The sequence below is a fragment of the Stomoxys calcitrans genome, chromosome 5 (assembly GCF_963082655.1).
Source record: "Stomoxys calcitrans chromosome 5, idStoCalc2.1, whole genome shotgun sequence".
In the NCBI taxonomy this organism is placed as follows: domain Eukaryota; kingdom Metazoa; phylum Arthropoda; class Insecta; order Diptera; family Muscidae; genus Stomoxys; species Stomoxys calcitrans.
This window is the reverse complement of record NC_081556.1, coordinates 98,974,121-98,988,722: the sequence shown is the minus strand read 5'-3', so window position 1 is coordinate 98,988,722 and position 14,602 is coordinate 98,974,121. Positions and strand designations below refer to the sequence as shown.

The window sequence follows — 14,602 nt, the reverse complement described above, 5'->3', positions numbered from 1 at the left end:
TTGATAGCCGCTGTTCTAGTTACCTTCCAGTCTCAAGAGGTGTTCCACAGGGGTCTGTATTGGGCCCACTCCTTTTTTCCTTATATAGCAATGACCTTCCTGGACAGTTGCGCAACTGTGGTATTCATATGTATGCCGACGACGTACAGCTGTATATGCCTCTCCGCCTCTCCGGCGAGGAGCTCATATACAGTACTTCGACTAAATAATGACTTGGATAGGATAAACACATGGGCAAACGCTAACGGACTACTTTTAAATCCAATAAAGTCAAAGTGCCTTGTAATTGGTAGGAATCGGGTGACAATGCCGCCCAATCTTGATGTGGCAATTGCTGGAGCCCCAATTGAGATTGTTTCATCTGCAAGAAACCTTGGTTTGGAGTTTGATGATAGACTATCATGGAAGAATCATGTCAGTATGACAGTGGGCAGGACCTACGGCGTTTTACGAAACTTATTTATGAGTCGACAGTATATAGCCCTTTGTCAATAAGAATGCTTTTGGCTAGGACATTTATTCTGCCGAAACTATTATACTCTTGCGAGGTTTTTTACGGTTGTGATGTAACTCATAGGAATAAACTGCACGAGGCCTTTAACGATGTCGTTAGATACATTTTTGGTTTGCGTAGAAGAGACCGGGTATCTGACTTTGCCAGACAAGTATATGGTGTCTCTTTTAACTCGTTCCTTAAAATACGCTTGTTGCAAATGATCCACAAGATAATTTATACCAATGAACCGTCATATCTGGCTTCTGTATTGCGTTTTGCCAACTAACCATATAAACCGATCTTGGGTCTTGACTTCTTGAACCTCTAGAGTGCGCATTTCTTATCTGATTGGGATGAAATTTTGCACGACGTGTTTTTTTTATAGTATCCAACAACTGTGCCAAGTATGATACAAATCGGTCCATAACCTGGGATTGCTGCCATATAAACCGATCTTGGGTCTTGACATCTTGAGCCTCTAGAAGGCGCAATTCTTATCCGATTAAAATGAAATTTTGCACGACGTGTTTTGTTATTATATCCAACAACTGTTCCAAGTATGGTTCAAATCGGTCCATAACCTGATATAGCTGCCATATAAACCGATCTTGGGTCTTGACTTCTTGAGCCTCTAGAGTGCGCAATTCTCATCCGATTGAAATGAAATTTTGCACGAAATATTTCGTTATGATATCCAATAACTGTGCCAAGTATGGTTGAAATCGGTCCATAACCTGATATAGCTGTCATATAAACAGATCTGGGGATTTGACTTCTTGAGCTTCTAGAGGCCGCAATTCCTATCCGATTTGGCTGAAATTTTGCATGACGTATTTTATTTTTACTTTCAACAACTGTGTCAAATAAGGTTCAAATCGGTTCATAACCTGATATAGCTGCCATATAAACCTATCTGGGATCTTGACTTCTTGACCCCTAGAGGTCGCAATTATTATCCGATATGCCTGAAATTTTGTACGACGGATCCTCTCATGACCATCAACAAACGTGTTTATTATGGTCTGAATCGCTCTATAGCCCGATACAGATCCCATATAAATCGCTCTCTCTATTTAACTTCGTGAGCCCCAATGGGCGCAATTCTTATACGAATTGGCTGAAATTTTACACAGGTCTCCAACATATAATTTAATTGTGGTCCGAACCGGACCATATCTTGATATCGTTTTAATAGCAGAGCAACTCTTTTCTTATATCCTTTTTTGCCTAAGAAGAGATTCCGGGAAAAGAACTCGACAAATGCGATCCATGGTGGAGGGTATATAAGATTCGGCCCGGCCGAACTTAGCACGCTTTTACTTGTTTTTAATAACTATTTTTTAATTTATTTTATTAGTAACTTTGATTAAATTGTTAAATTTTCTTTAAAGTTTTTTTTTCTTCTTTTTTTATTTTGTTTAAACCTTTTTTTTTAACTTAAATATTGTATCAGTAACTTTGCTTAAATTGTTAAATATTTTGTATCAATTATTGTTCTATTTAAATGAAAACTTTTTGAACTCATTGTATTTATCAATTTACTAACCCATGCTTTATATAAGACACTGTCTTTTGTATACAAATACAAATATGGGAGCTGTATCAGGTTATAGATCAATTAAAATAATATTGGACACGTATGTTGAAGGCCGTTGTACCAAATTAAAAAAAAAAATCGGATAATAATTGCACCCCCAGCGGTTGTTATCCCCTCTTAATGTTGGCGACATATTCGAGGTACTTTGCCATGTAAATACATCTTCCCACAGAGGTGTCGCTCTGCAGCACGCCGTTCGGACTCGGCTATAAGAAGAAGGCCTCTTATCATTGACCTAAAACTTGAAACGGACTGCTGTCCATTCTAGTTTTAGCTCAATGGAGGCCCCTTATCATCGATGTGTGAGAAGTTTGCCCTGTTCCTTATGGAATGTTCATGGGCAAATTTACCTTTGTATCAGCTTAAACAGTGATCATACTTGGATAAAGCTGCCACGGGTTCATAAATGATGCTTTTTATATACTAACTACTAAATTTCCCATGAACACTCCACTGGTGAACAGGGGATACTTCTTTCGTATCAAAGAGTGCAGTCCGATTAAAGTTTAGGCTCAATGATAAAGGGCCTCCTTTTTTATGCCAAATCCGAACGGCGTGCCACATAGCGACACCTCTTGATAGAGAAGTTTTAACATGGCAGGATACCTCACAAATGTAGCCAGCATTAGTAAGGGGTTAACCACCGATGAGAATTTTTCGGTGTTCACGCCGTGGTTTGAAACCAGGCGTTCTGCGTCATAGGCGGACATATTAACTTCTGCGCCCTGGTGGCTTATACCCGAGAATACTTAATGCCTTTTTAGTTGTATTGCTAAGTAGAAAAACTTTATAATTTATTTACTCTCTTTTATTAAATTCTGTTCAAACTTCGTATATGGTTTATTGTCAAGCTCAATTTTTAAATATGCGACTGTGCACCTTGGAAGAAGACAACACCATCCTTATTGACGATCATGTAGTAGAAACCATGGTTGACAATGAAATGGTTGATAATTTCAGGAGGTCCAGGGCGCAGACTGCCAACCATAAATATGCCTGAAAAAATAAGAAAATATTATGGTAATAAATTAATTTTAATAAACTTTGAAATTGTTTCAATTAACGGAAAGGGTGTATAAATAAACCTACCAGGAATGGAATAATCATGTCAATGACTTTATTATGACCCGAAGTGTCGTCTCTATTGGGCCTATGGATTTTAGATTATATTAACATTATAGCCAATTTGGCAATGTTCGTCCGTCCGTCCGTCCGTCTATCTATCAAGATTATGACAATACCTAAATTAGAGCTGAAAAAAACGCAACATTCAGTATTATCGAAATTTCTAATAATAAACATCGATACTATCGTTAAATTTGCACCACCAATATTGCAAACGAAAATAGGGGCCGAAGAAGTAAAAAATGGAGATCGGTTTATAGGGGAGCTGCATTAGGCTATAAATGCCATTTTTGACACGTATGTTAAAGGTCATAAGAGAAGCCGTTGTACAAAATTTCAGCTAAATCGGATAATAATTGCGCCATCTAGTAGCTCAAGAAGTCAAGACCCCAGATCGGTTTGTATGGCAGCTATATCAGGTTATGGACGGATTTGAACTATTCTTAGCACAGTTGTTGAAAGTCATAACAAAACACCTCATGCAAAATTTCAGCCAAATCAGATAATAATTGCGTGCTCCAGAGGCTCAAGAAGTCAAGACCCCAGATCGGGTTGTATGGCAGCTATATCAGGTTATGGACCGATTTGAGTCATTCTTAATACAATTGTTGGAAGTCATAACAAAATACGTCAGTCAAAATGTCAGCCAAATGGGATAGGAATTGCTCCCTGTAGAGGCTCAAGAATTCAAGACCTCAGATCGGTTTATATGGCAGCTATATCATGTTATGGACCGATTTGAACTATTCTTAGCACAGTTGTTGAAAGTCATAACAAAACACCTCATGCAAAATTTCAGCCAAATCAGATAATAATTGGGTCCTCCAGAGGCTCAAGAAGTCAAGACCCCAGATCGGGTTGTATGGCAGCTATATCAGGTTATGGATCGATTTGAGCCATTCTTAATACAATTGTTGGAAGTCATAACAAAACCCGTCATCCAAAATGTCAGCCAAGTCGGATAGGAATTGCTCCCTGTAGAGGCTCAAGAAGTCAAGACCCCAGGTCGGTTTATATGGCAACTATATCAGGTTATGGACCAATTTGAACTATTCTTAGCTCAGTTGTTGAAAGTCATAACAAAACACATCATGCAAAATTTCAGCCAAATCGGATAATAATTCCGTCCTCTAGAGGCTCAAGAAGTCAAGACCCCAGATCGGTTTATATGGCAGCTATATCATAACGTGGACCGATATAGCCCATTTACAATCCCAACCGACCTACACCAATAAGAAGTATTCGTGCAAAATTTCAAGCGGCTAGCTTTACTCCTTCGAAAGTTAGCGTGCTTTCGACAGACAGACGGACGGACAGACAGACAGACGGACGGACGGACATGGCTAGTTCGACTTAAAATGTCATGACGATCAAGAATATCTATACTTTAAGGGGTCTTAAACAAATATTTCGAGGAGTTACAAACAGAATGACGATATTGGTATACCCCCATCCTATGGTGAAGGGTATAAAAATCAGGAGATCGATTTATATGCCCATGAACATTCCATTAAGGAACAGGGGCAAACTTCTCACAGTCCGATTTTAAGCTCAATGCTAAGGGGCCCCCTTTTTATAGCCGAGTCCGAACGTTGTCCCGCAGTGCGACACCCCTTTTGTGGATAAGTTTTTACATGGCATATTACCTCACAAATGTCGCCAGTTATTTATTATTAAGGAGGAGGAGGATGTTATATACCCAGAAACATGTGGGAAGTTACTCTGAAACGACGGGATTCACGGAGACACCAGAATTTGAAATAATGAGGTTGATCGAAGGCTTATCATTACACGCCAAGGGGGGCCATTTTATCAGCACTCCTATGGGTAATCACCATAAATGACCTATTACGGATGCTGACTGAGGAGGGATTTGAACGCGTGGGCTACACAGACGATATTATGATGCCTCTGACGTGTAAGAAAGGATCCTGCAGATGACATACTACTGGGCTAGACGTAGGGGATCCAATGTTAACCCAGAAAATACCGAAATCTGCTCGTTCTTGAAGAAGACAAAGGTGGGCCAATTGAACGCACCACGTTTCCTCAAGTGAACGATTTCGATATCTGACAAGGTTTGACCTTAGGCGTGATCTTGGACAAAAAAGTGAATAGGAAGTGTCACACTCAAGAGCGTACCGAGAAGGCTTACAGATTATGGGCTGTATATAGACAGGCCGTAGGCTCGAAATGGGGCCTGAATCCGAGCATAGCCCACTGGCTCTACAGGAGTCTGATCTTGGGAACCCACAACCATGGATTCTGCTAAAAAGTTATACAAAATAAATTTAGTTGGAGGGCATACTTTTATTCTTCTTACCAAACTTCTATCAAACCAGCCAAAAATTAAAGCTTCGGGGAGCCGATCAAGGATGGTCGAGAGACCGATTTACATGGGAGCTATATCAGGTTACAGACTGATATATGCCGTAATTGGCACAGTTGTTGGAAGTCGTAACAGAACGCCGCATGCAAAATTTCAGTCAACTCGGGCAAAAACTGCGGCTTGTAAGGACTCAAGAACTCCAATCGGGAGATCGGTTTATATAGGGGCTATAACTGGTTATAGACCGATTCGGACCGTACATGGCACAGTTGTTGGAAGTCATAACGGAACACCAGAAGCAAAATTTCAGCCAAATCGGACTAAAACTGCGGCTTGTAAGAGCTCAAGTGGACAAATCGGGAGATCGGTTTATATGGGAGCTGTATCAGGTTAAAGACCGATTTGGAACATGCATGGTACAGTTATTGAAATCATATCTGAAAACTAAATGAAAATTTTCAGCCAATTCGGACAAAAATTGGGGCTTGTAGGAGCTCAATAATTCAAATCGTTAAATCGGTTTATATGGGAGCTGTATCAGGTTATAGACCTGTTTGGACCGTACTTGGCACAGTTGTTGAAAGTCATACGGCTTTCAGGGGCTCAAGAAGTCAAATCGGAAAATCGGTTTATATGGTAGCTATATGTAAATCTAAACCGATATGGCCCATTTGCAATCCCCAACGACCTACATCAGTATTAAGTATCTCTGCAAAATGTGGAGCGGCTAGCTTAACGCATTCGGCCGCTATCGTGATTTCGACAGACGGACGGACATAACTAGATCGACTGAGAACGTCGAGACGATCAAGTATATATGTACTATATGGGATCTTAGACGAATATATCAAGGTGTTATAAACGGAATGACTAGATTAGTGGGTATAAAAAGTGCAACTTTTGGTTAATAGGTTCAGGTTCAGAGAAAATGTTGTCTTGGCATAGGCGGAGCGATAAGGACCATGCCCATTGGAGTACAGGAGACTTTTCTAGATGTCCGAACCATTGACATACAGATTTAGTGTGAGGCAGCCATTGCGGCTATGATACTTAAGGCTATGGAACAATGGATTGGGGATACGAGCAGCTCATACCATCGCGGTATAATCGAGGCGACGATAGGAAACCTGGAAGGAAGGAAACAGGTTTTCGATCAGATACCTGAGACGACAATTGAGTTCGAGTGCGAAGCACTGCTGCCAGCGGCACAGTCTTGAAAGATCATGTTACACAAATGGATCAAAGCTAGAGAACAGAGTGGGGCTGGGGGTCTTCATGGAGAACGCAGGAACTGAGATCTGTTTTAGACTGCCTGATTATAATACGATCCTGCTAGGGGAGATCCGGGCGATCACAGAATGCGTGAGGTGGTGTGATTTTAACACTAGGACGTCGAGTATGAACAACTTTAACGGACAATAAAATAGCCATCAGGGCAATAACAGCCAGGACGGTAAGATCGTGAAGATTCTTGAAGTGTAAGAAAAAGATAAATATCTTCTCTGAGGATCGCGCAATCCGCATCGTTTGGGTGCTGGGCCATAGCGGACTAAGGGGGAATGAAAACGCAGACGGCCAGAGGACTGTCATCAATAAACTTGGTTAACCCAAAGGCTTTCGGATTGCAGTCCGAGTAAAGAACGTGGGCTACGAATGCACCTGTAACACTGTGGAATAGAGAAACGGTCGGTATGACTGCGAAAATCCTATGGGGAGATCCGGATTGTGAGAAGACGAAACTATTAACTCGACGCAGTCCGAAATTTTGCCCATGAACATTCCCCTATGGAACAGGGGCAAACTTCTCACATATCGATGAGTGCAGTCCGATTCAAGTTTTAAGTTCAATGATAAGCGGCCTCCTTTTTATAGCCGAGTCCGAACGGCGTGCCGCAGTGCGACACCTCTTTGAAGAGAAGTTTTACATGGCATAGTACCTCACAAATGTTGCCAGCATTAGGAGTGGGGAAAACACCTCTGAAAATGTTTTCTGATGGTCTCGCCAGGATTCGAACCCAGGCGTTCAGCGTCATAGGCGGACATGCTAACCTCTGCGCTACGATGGTAACTCGACGTAGTCCGAGTTAAGGGCGTGGGCTTCGAACACTCATGCAACACTGTGGTAAAATGCAAAATTTTGCCCATGAACATTCGACTAAGGAACAGGGGCAAACTTCTCTCATATCAATGAGTGCAGTTAGATTCAAGTTTTAAGCTCAATGATAAGGGGCCTCGTTTTTATAGCCGAGTCCAAACGGCGTGCCGCAGTGCGACACCTCTTTGAAGAGAAGTTTTACATGGCATAGTACCTCACAAATGTTGCCAGCATTAGGAGGGGGAAAAACACCGCTGAAAATGTTTTCTGATGGTCTCGCCAGGATTCGAACCCAGGCGTTCAGTGTCATAGGCGGACGTGGTAACCTCTGCGCTACGGTGGCCTCCGTGTGGTGGTAGGGCAGCGAAAATTCTATGGGGGGATTCGGATCGTGAGAGTACGAAGCTATTATTGAAAGGAAGTAAGAAGAAGGTCAGTAAATATTTCGGTATCATAACAGGGCACATAGGACTGCGAGCGACTGTGGAATAGCGAAACGCTCGGTAGGACTGCGAAAATCCTATGGGTTGATCCGGATCTATAGAAGACGAAACTATTAACTCGACGCAGTCCGAGTTAAGGGCGCGGGATGCGAATAGAGAAACGGAATAGGTATCCGGAACGGAATAGGTATCCGGAACGGAATAGGTATCCGGATCGTGAGAAGACGAAGCTATTGAAAGGAAGTAAGAAGAAGGTCGGCAAAGCTTTCGGTATTATCACAGGACCCATAGGACTGCGAGATCATTGTTCAAAATCCGTGCGGCAAGTGGTAGCATATGTAATAGGACATGTGCTGAAGACGATGACATGTTGAAGCATTTCCTACATCATTGACCGGCTTAGATGGAGACACAATATCAGACATGAACCAACTTAGGGGCAGCATTCCTAACTTAGATTTTCTTTTTCGAGGTTACTCTTTAGTATTTAGAGCACACAGCAAGCCCATTACTGACTTAGGTGTGTGGCCAAAGTGGCATGAGACGGATTAATATTCGCACCCTTGTTTCAGCCTCACCTAACTTAACTCGGATGTCTTGCGGAGTTGCCTGGACTTCCTCTCGATTGTGACGATACAGGCTGGCATAGGGGCCGATTCTAACTAAAATTATTTGGGGACCAATAATCAACCAGCATTCATTGCGCCCTTTATTCCATTTAGTGAAGAAGTTAGATATTCCTTATCGATGAATGACACACGAATGGATACCAAGGAGTCCTTCAGATACCGAATTCATATCCGTCATTCAAACAAGGGCTGAAATATTGTTAGATTGGTTGAGGCTAATGGGAACCAAATATATGTAGAATTCGTTTTTGACTTCAACTGCCTTGAAGACCTCAACAAGTATAAAAGAGTCGCTTCCTACAAACTCAAGAAGATGAAATGGAGTAGTGCGTTTGGGAACTCAGGAGACGGCACAGCAGGTGTTCCTGGAAACTTGCCTTAGTCTGGCGCATTGTCGGATGGGGAAGCTCCCCTTATAAATTTCATTTCGACTGCACACCAACATTGCCAAGTTCGATTGACATGATTACGGCTTATTTGTTCCCGACTTGCAACAGGTGCAAGAAAGATGATGTAAAAAAAAAGGTTATATCATACCTGTGGCTGCAGCAGCTTCGGTACCCTTTTCGTTGACTTCAATAAAGGCCTTGTGCAAGACATTTGACACTGCGAACATTTCAGGGGATTTCAAAAGTTTTCCGAATTCAGCATCTTTGGAGAACATGCGCTCCATACCCAGCTGCAAAAAAATGTCAAAAATTGTTTAAGCTGCTCTCGACATGAAAAAAGAAGAGAAGAAGAAAATATATTGGGTTGCCCAAAAAGTAATTGCGGATTTTTTAAAAGAAAGTAAATACAGTTATAATAAAACTTAAAATGAACTTGAATCAAATATACTTTTTTACACTTTTTTTCTAAAGCAAGCTAAAAGTAACAGCTGATAACTGACAGAAGAAAGAATGCAATTACAGAGTCACAAGCTGTGAAAAAATTTGTCAACGCCGACTATATGAAAAATCCGCAATTACTTTTTGGGCAATCCAATATGAATACCACACCTTCTTCAGAATTTCGGTTAATTCCATTTCATATTCTGTCTTAAATTTGGGCATATTCACAATGACCTTGCTGGAGTATAATTGATCCATAATCTCATGCAAGGACACAGTCTGAAGTTTCTGCCTTAGACTTCCGAGTCCATTGATGGCATTCGGTAAGAAAATCAACATGGAAAGATCCGAATCCTTATAGGGCATTTCCAGGACAGCTGCTTCTATCTGCGGTAAATCTGCATAACGGAAAGTTCCCCTTTGGCTCATCATGGGTACCTCTACACTGGTTTTTTCGCTTATATAAAAGGGTTGTTGACTGGTTCCAGACTCGGGGAAAGCATGCTCCCATTCTCCCTTGAAATATATGGCATTTAGCAAAACCAGACGAGTTTTCTCATTGAATGCCTTGTCGGAGACTAAGTTCTTTATTAAATTATTGGTTTTTGATTCAACCCAAGAGTTAATGGTTTGAGCGGCCTTAGTACTTTGATTGAAATCAATATTCTCAGCACTGGTAAAGAAATTCTGCGTCAACAACTCATTGAATTTATCTTGAACTTCAAAATCTTTCATAATATACATTTTATTGGCAATTTTGAGAATTTTGCTATCCTCGTAAGTGGACAAAATTGAACGGAAATTTTTGGCAGTTATTTCATCGTTGTTGGCATTTAAACTCAAACCTCGATTCATCTCGGCGGCAGTTTCCCCTTCAGCACCCAGACTGGCCATGGCAACACATGTCTGAATGGAGAATGGTGAATATATGATGTTTTGTCCTTTGCTGGATTTTGCCAATTGAGTAGAGAACTTGTTGGCAAAGCTTTCCAAACTAGTGGAAAAACCTGCATTATCCTTGTTGCTGATGGGTCCTTGAAGTGTTGGAGGCAATGTAACAAGGAGTATAGTAAATATCCCAAGGCATACTAGGAAATTATCTGGAAAGATAAAACAAAAGGATGTATTTGAAAATGACATATTGTAAATATATCTCATACTTAGGAACTTTAAATATAGAAAACTGGCGACTGCGTACCATGCCAATAGTGTAATTCTAAGGACATATCTGTATACCTGTAAAAAACCAACCAACTATGATTGATCTTCATTTGAGGGGCGCACCTTACAAATGTTCGGTCTGAGAACTCTCAACCTTTTCGAACTTTGCCCTTCTGACCAAATATTATCACCCAGGAGCTGTTAGACTCAGAAACTGTTCGAAAGTGTTATTTACTCAGTATACATGACTATTATTATTAACATACGACTTACCAAACCCACCCGTGAGACTATTTTGGTTTTATTATACCCTCCACCATAGGATTGCAAATTTTATACAATTTTGTATCAGTGCAAAATTTCAAGCGGCTAACAGTACGCAATCGACCGTTATCGACGGACGGACAGACATGGCTAGATCGACTCAGAATGTCGAAACGATCAAGAATAAATATACTTTAGGGGGACTTTGATCAATATTTCGAGGTGAATGGCTAGGTTAGTATACCCCCATCCTATTGTAGTGGGTATAAAAAAGCCGGTATGTCCAATGACAAAAATCATTAAAGCAACAGACATATGGCTGCCTGGTACAAGCATTTCTGAGACACTTTCATTGTTTAATAATAATTATGCCATAAAACAAATCCATTCCAATAATCATTAGAGCAACATACAAATGGTTGCCAGGTATACGAAAATGCAACAAGGATTTCTGAGGCACATGCATATTTTGGTAATATTTATTCATCCCAAAGTGGTTGAAAACCGGAACTACCATAAGTATGTTTTGTTATACCCACCACCGAAAGATGAGGGTATATTCATTTTGTCATTCCGTTTGCAACACATCGAAATATCCATTTCCGACCCTATAAAGTATATATATTCTTGATCAGCGTAAAAATCTAAGACGATCTAGCCATGTCCGTCCGTCTGTCTGTTGAAATCACGCTACAGTTTTCAAAAATAGAGATATTGAGCTGAAACTTTGCACAGATTCTTTTTTTTTGTCGATAAGCAAGTTAATTTCGAAGATGGGCTATATCGGACTAAATCTTGATATAGCCCCCATATAGAGCGATCCTCCGATTTAGGGTCTTAGGCCCATAAAAGCCACATTTATTATCCGCTTTCGCTGACATTTGGGACAGTAAGTTGTGTTAGGCCCTTCGACATCCTTCGTCAATTCGGCTCAAATCGGTCCTGATTTGGATATAGCTGCCATATAGACCGATCCTCCGATTTTGGGTCTTAGGCCCATAAAAGCCACATTTATTATCCGATTTTACTGAAATTTAGGGCAGTGAGGTGTGTTAGGCCCTTCGACATTCTACTTTAATTTGGCCCAGATCGGTCTAGATTTGGATATAGTTGCCCTTTAGACCGATCTCTCGATTCAAGGTCTTAGGCCCATAAAAGTCGCATTTATTGTCCGATTTTGCCAAAACTTGGGACAGTGAGTTGTGTTAGGCCCTTCGACATCTCTTTTCAATTTGGCTCAGATCGGTCCAGATTTGGATATAGCTGCCATATGGACCGATCTTTTGATTTAAGGTTTGGGCCCATAAAAGGCGCATTTATTGTCCGATTTCGCCGAAATTTGGAACAGTGAGTTTTTTTGGGTCCTTTGAAATCCCTCTTATATTTGGCTCAGATCCGTTCAGATTTGGATATAGATGCCATATAGACCGATCTCTCGATTTAAGGTTTTGGGCCTATAAAAGGCGCATTTATTGTTCGATTTCACCGAAATTTGGGACAGTGAGTTGCGTAAAACTTTTCAAGAACTTTCTGCAATTTTGCCCTGATCGGTCTAGATTTGGTTGGTATATAAAAGGCGCATTTATTGTCCGATTTCGCCTAAAGTTGAGACAGTGAGTTGTATTAGGCCCTTCAACCTTCTTTTGTAAGTTGGCCCAGATCGGTCCAGATTTGGACATAGCTGCCATATAGACCGATCTCTCTATATAATGTTTAAGGCCCATAAAAGGCGCATTTTTTGGCCGATTTCGCCGAAATTGGGACAGTGAGTTTCATTAGGCTCTTCGACATCCTTTCTCAATTTGGCCCAGATCGGTCCAGATGTAATATAGACCGATCTCTCGATTTAAGGTTTTGGATCCATAAAATTCGCATTTTTTGTCTGATTTCGCTGAAATTTGACACAGTGACTGATGTTAGGCTTTTCGACATCCGTGTATATGGTTCGGTCGGTCTTTATTTGGATATGGCTTCCAAAAATACCAATATTTTGTTCTACAAAATTGAACAATGGCTTGTACTTATTAGACCTCTCAATATACGTGTCGTATTTTGTGCAAACCGGCCCATATCTCGATAAAGCAGCTGTGGGGGCATAAATTATGCATTTTTCATCGGATTATGACGAAAGTTGGTTTGCATATATACCCGAGGTTGTGGGTACCCAAAGTTCGGCTCGGCCGAACTTAACGCCCTTTTACTTGTTTTATTTATTTATTGCCATAATGGAGTTGTGGACAAATATAATTGTGTGTCATTGTGGGAGTCTCTTGGCATGCCCTTAAATTAAGTCATCTCGGCATTTCGAAAAATTGTTCGGGCTGAAATCTGTTATAAACGCCTTTGGTTTCATGTTAAAAATATTTTCTTTGATATATATGATGTAATATACCGCGATATGCCGCAAATGTTTTTTTTTTTATCGAAATTTTGGGACTTGCCTTTGATTGCTTTTTGAGCCTTAAGCTCCATACAATAACTTCCCTCATTTTTGTGGTTTTGCACCGAATAATTTTTATAACCTCCATGGTGGAGGTTCCGTTTGTAACACATCGAAATATTGGTCTATGACCCCATAAGTATATATATTCTTGATCGCCATGACATTTTAAGTCCATCTAGATATGTCCGTCCGTCAGTCTGTCTGTCTGTGGAGAGCACATTAACTTTCGTTGGAGTAAAGCTAATCGCTTGAAATTGTTTGCACACATGCTTCAAATCTGAGTAGGTTGGTTGGGATTGTAAATGGGCCATATCGGTCCATGTTTTGATATAGCTGCCATATAAACCGATCTTGGATCTTGACTTCTTGAGCTTCTAGACGGCGCAATTCTTATCCCATTTGTATAAGTATATGGCAGGATTGCAATAAGAATTGCTAATAGGGTATGCCAAGTCGGTTCATAATCTGATAAAGCGCCCATATAAAATGATTTTCCGATTATACATCTTAAACCTATAAATGGGCTGTTTGGGTTGTTTTGCTATGATTTCTAACAACTGTGCTTAGTATGGTTGAAATCAGTTCATAACCTGATATAGCTGTCATATAAATCGATCTTAGGTTTTGACTTCTTGAGAATCTAGAGGGCGCAATTATTTTCCGATTTGGCTGAAATTGTGTACATTTCATTGATATTAACAACCGATTTTGTTTTATTTAATAAAACATTCGTAGTGCTCTTATTGACAAACCCGATTTTATATATATATTACTTACCTGTTATTCCCATTTTTAGTTTTATGACACTTTTTTTTCCACAATCAACACAATCCGTCCGCATTATTTGGATGATGCTTGCGAAGCCGAGTACGGAATTCAACTAATCATTTGACACCAAGTGAAGATTGCGTTGCAATGAAATTTTCGACAACTTCTCTTATCAACGAACACGAAAAAGATTCTAAACAAACAAGTAAGGACGGGCTAAAGTTGGACCTTATGATACCCTACATCACATAAGGTAGGCAGACTAAGTCGTCTAATTAAAAAATTTGCTTAAATTTGATATGTAGAATTTCGGTCAAAATCCATAAAATTTTTTGGGAAGATCGATCGACCGATAAATGGGTTATTGAAGGTATATCTAAAACTGAACAAATTTCTATGTAATTCCTTAGTCATCAGAATTA

At 40.3% G+C, this 14,602-nt stretch overlaps 1 protein-coding gene across 2 annotated transcripts; it reads right to left on the bottom strand.

The window, feature by feature from the left end:
• Positions 1-2,886: 2,886 nt before the first annotated feature.
• Positions 2,887-14,302, bottom strand: LOC106085162 (serine protease inhibitor 42Dd). 2 transcript variants are annotated; one of them, XM_059369349.1, is made up of 4 exons: positions 14,190-14,302; positions 9,713-10,644; positions 9,252-9,393; positions 2,887-3,089 (listed from the first exon to the last, which is right to left on the bottom strand). In XM_059369349.1, exons 1-4 carry the CDS (start codon positions 14,251-14,253, stop codon positions 2,953-2,955), a joined length of 1,275 nt encoding a protein of 424 aa, XP_059225332.1. In that variant the 5' UTR covers positions 14,254-14,302; the 3' UTR covers positions 2,887-2,952. The 2 variants fall into 2 exon arrangements, with proteins under 2 accessions (XP_059225332.1, XP_059225333.1); XM_059369350.1 differs by having other exon boundaries at positions 9,713-10,647; positions 14,196-14,302.
• Between the last annotated feature and the right edge of the window lie 300 nt (positions 14,303-14,602).

What these genes read in the sequence shown, in the direction of transcription:
- LOC106085162 (XM_059369349.1), bottom strand. Translation starts at nt 14,253, where the DNA reads ATGCGGACGGATTGTGTTGATTGTGGAAAAAAAAGTGTCATAAAACTA. An exon ending in ACTAAAAATGGGAATAACAG is followed by an intron (nt 10,645 to 14,189) that starts GTAAGTAATATA and finishes TTATCTTTCCAG; the next exon opens with ATAATTTCCTAGTATGCCTT. An exon ending in TAACCGAAATTCTGAAGAAG is followed by an intron (nt 9,394 to 9,712) that starts GTGTGGTATTCA and finishes ATTTTTTTGCAG; the next exon opens with CTGGGTATGGAGCGCATGTT.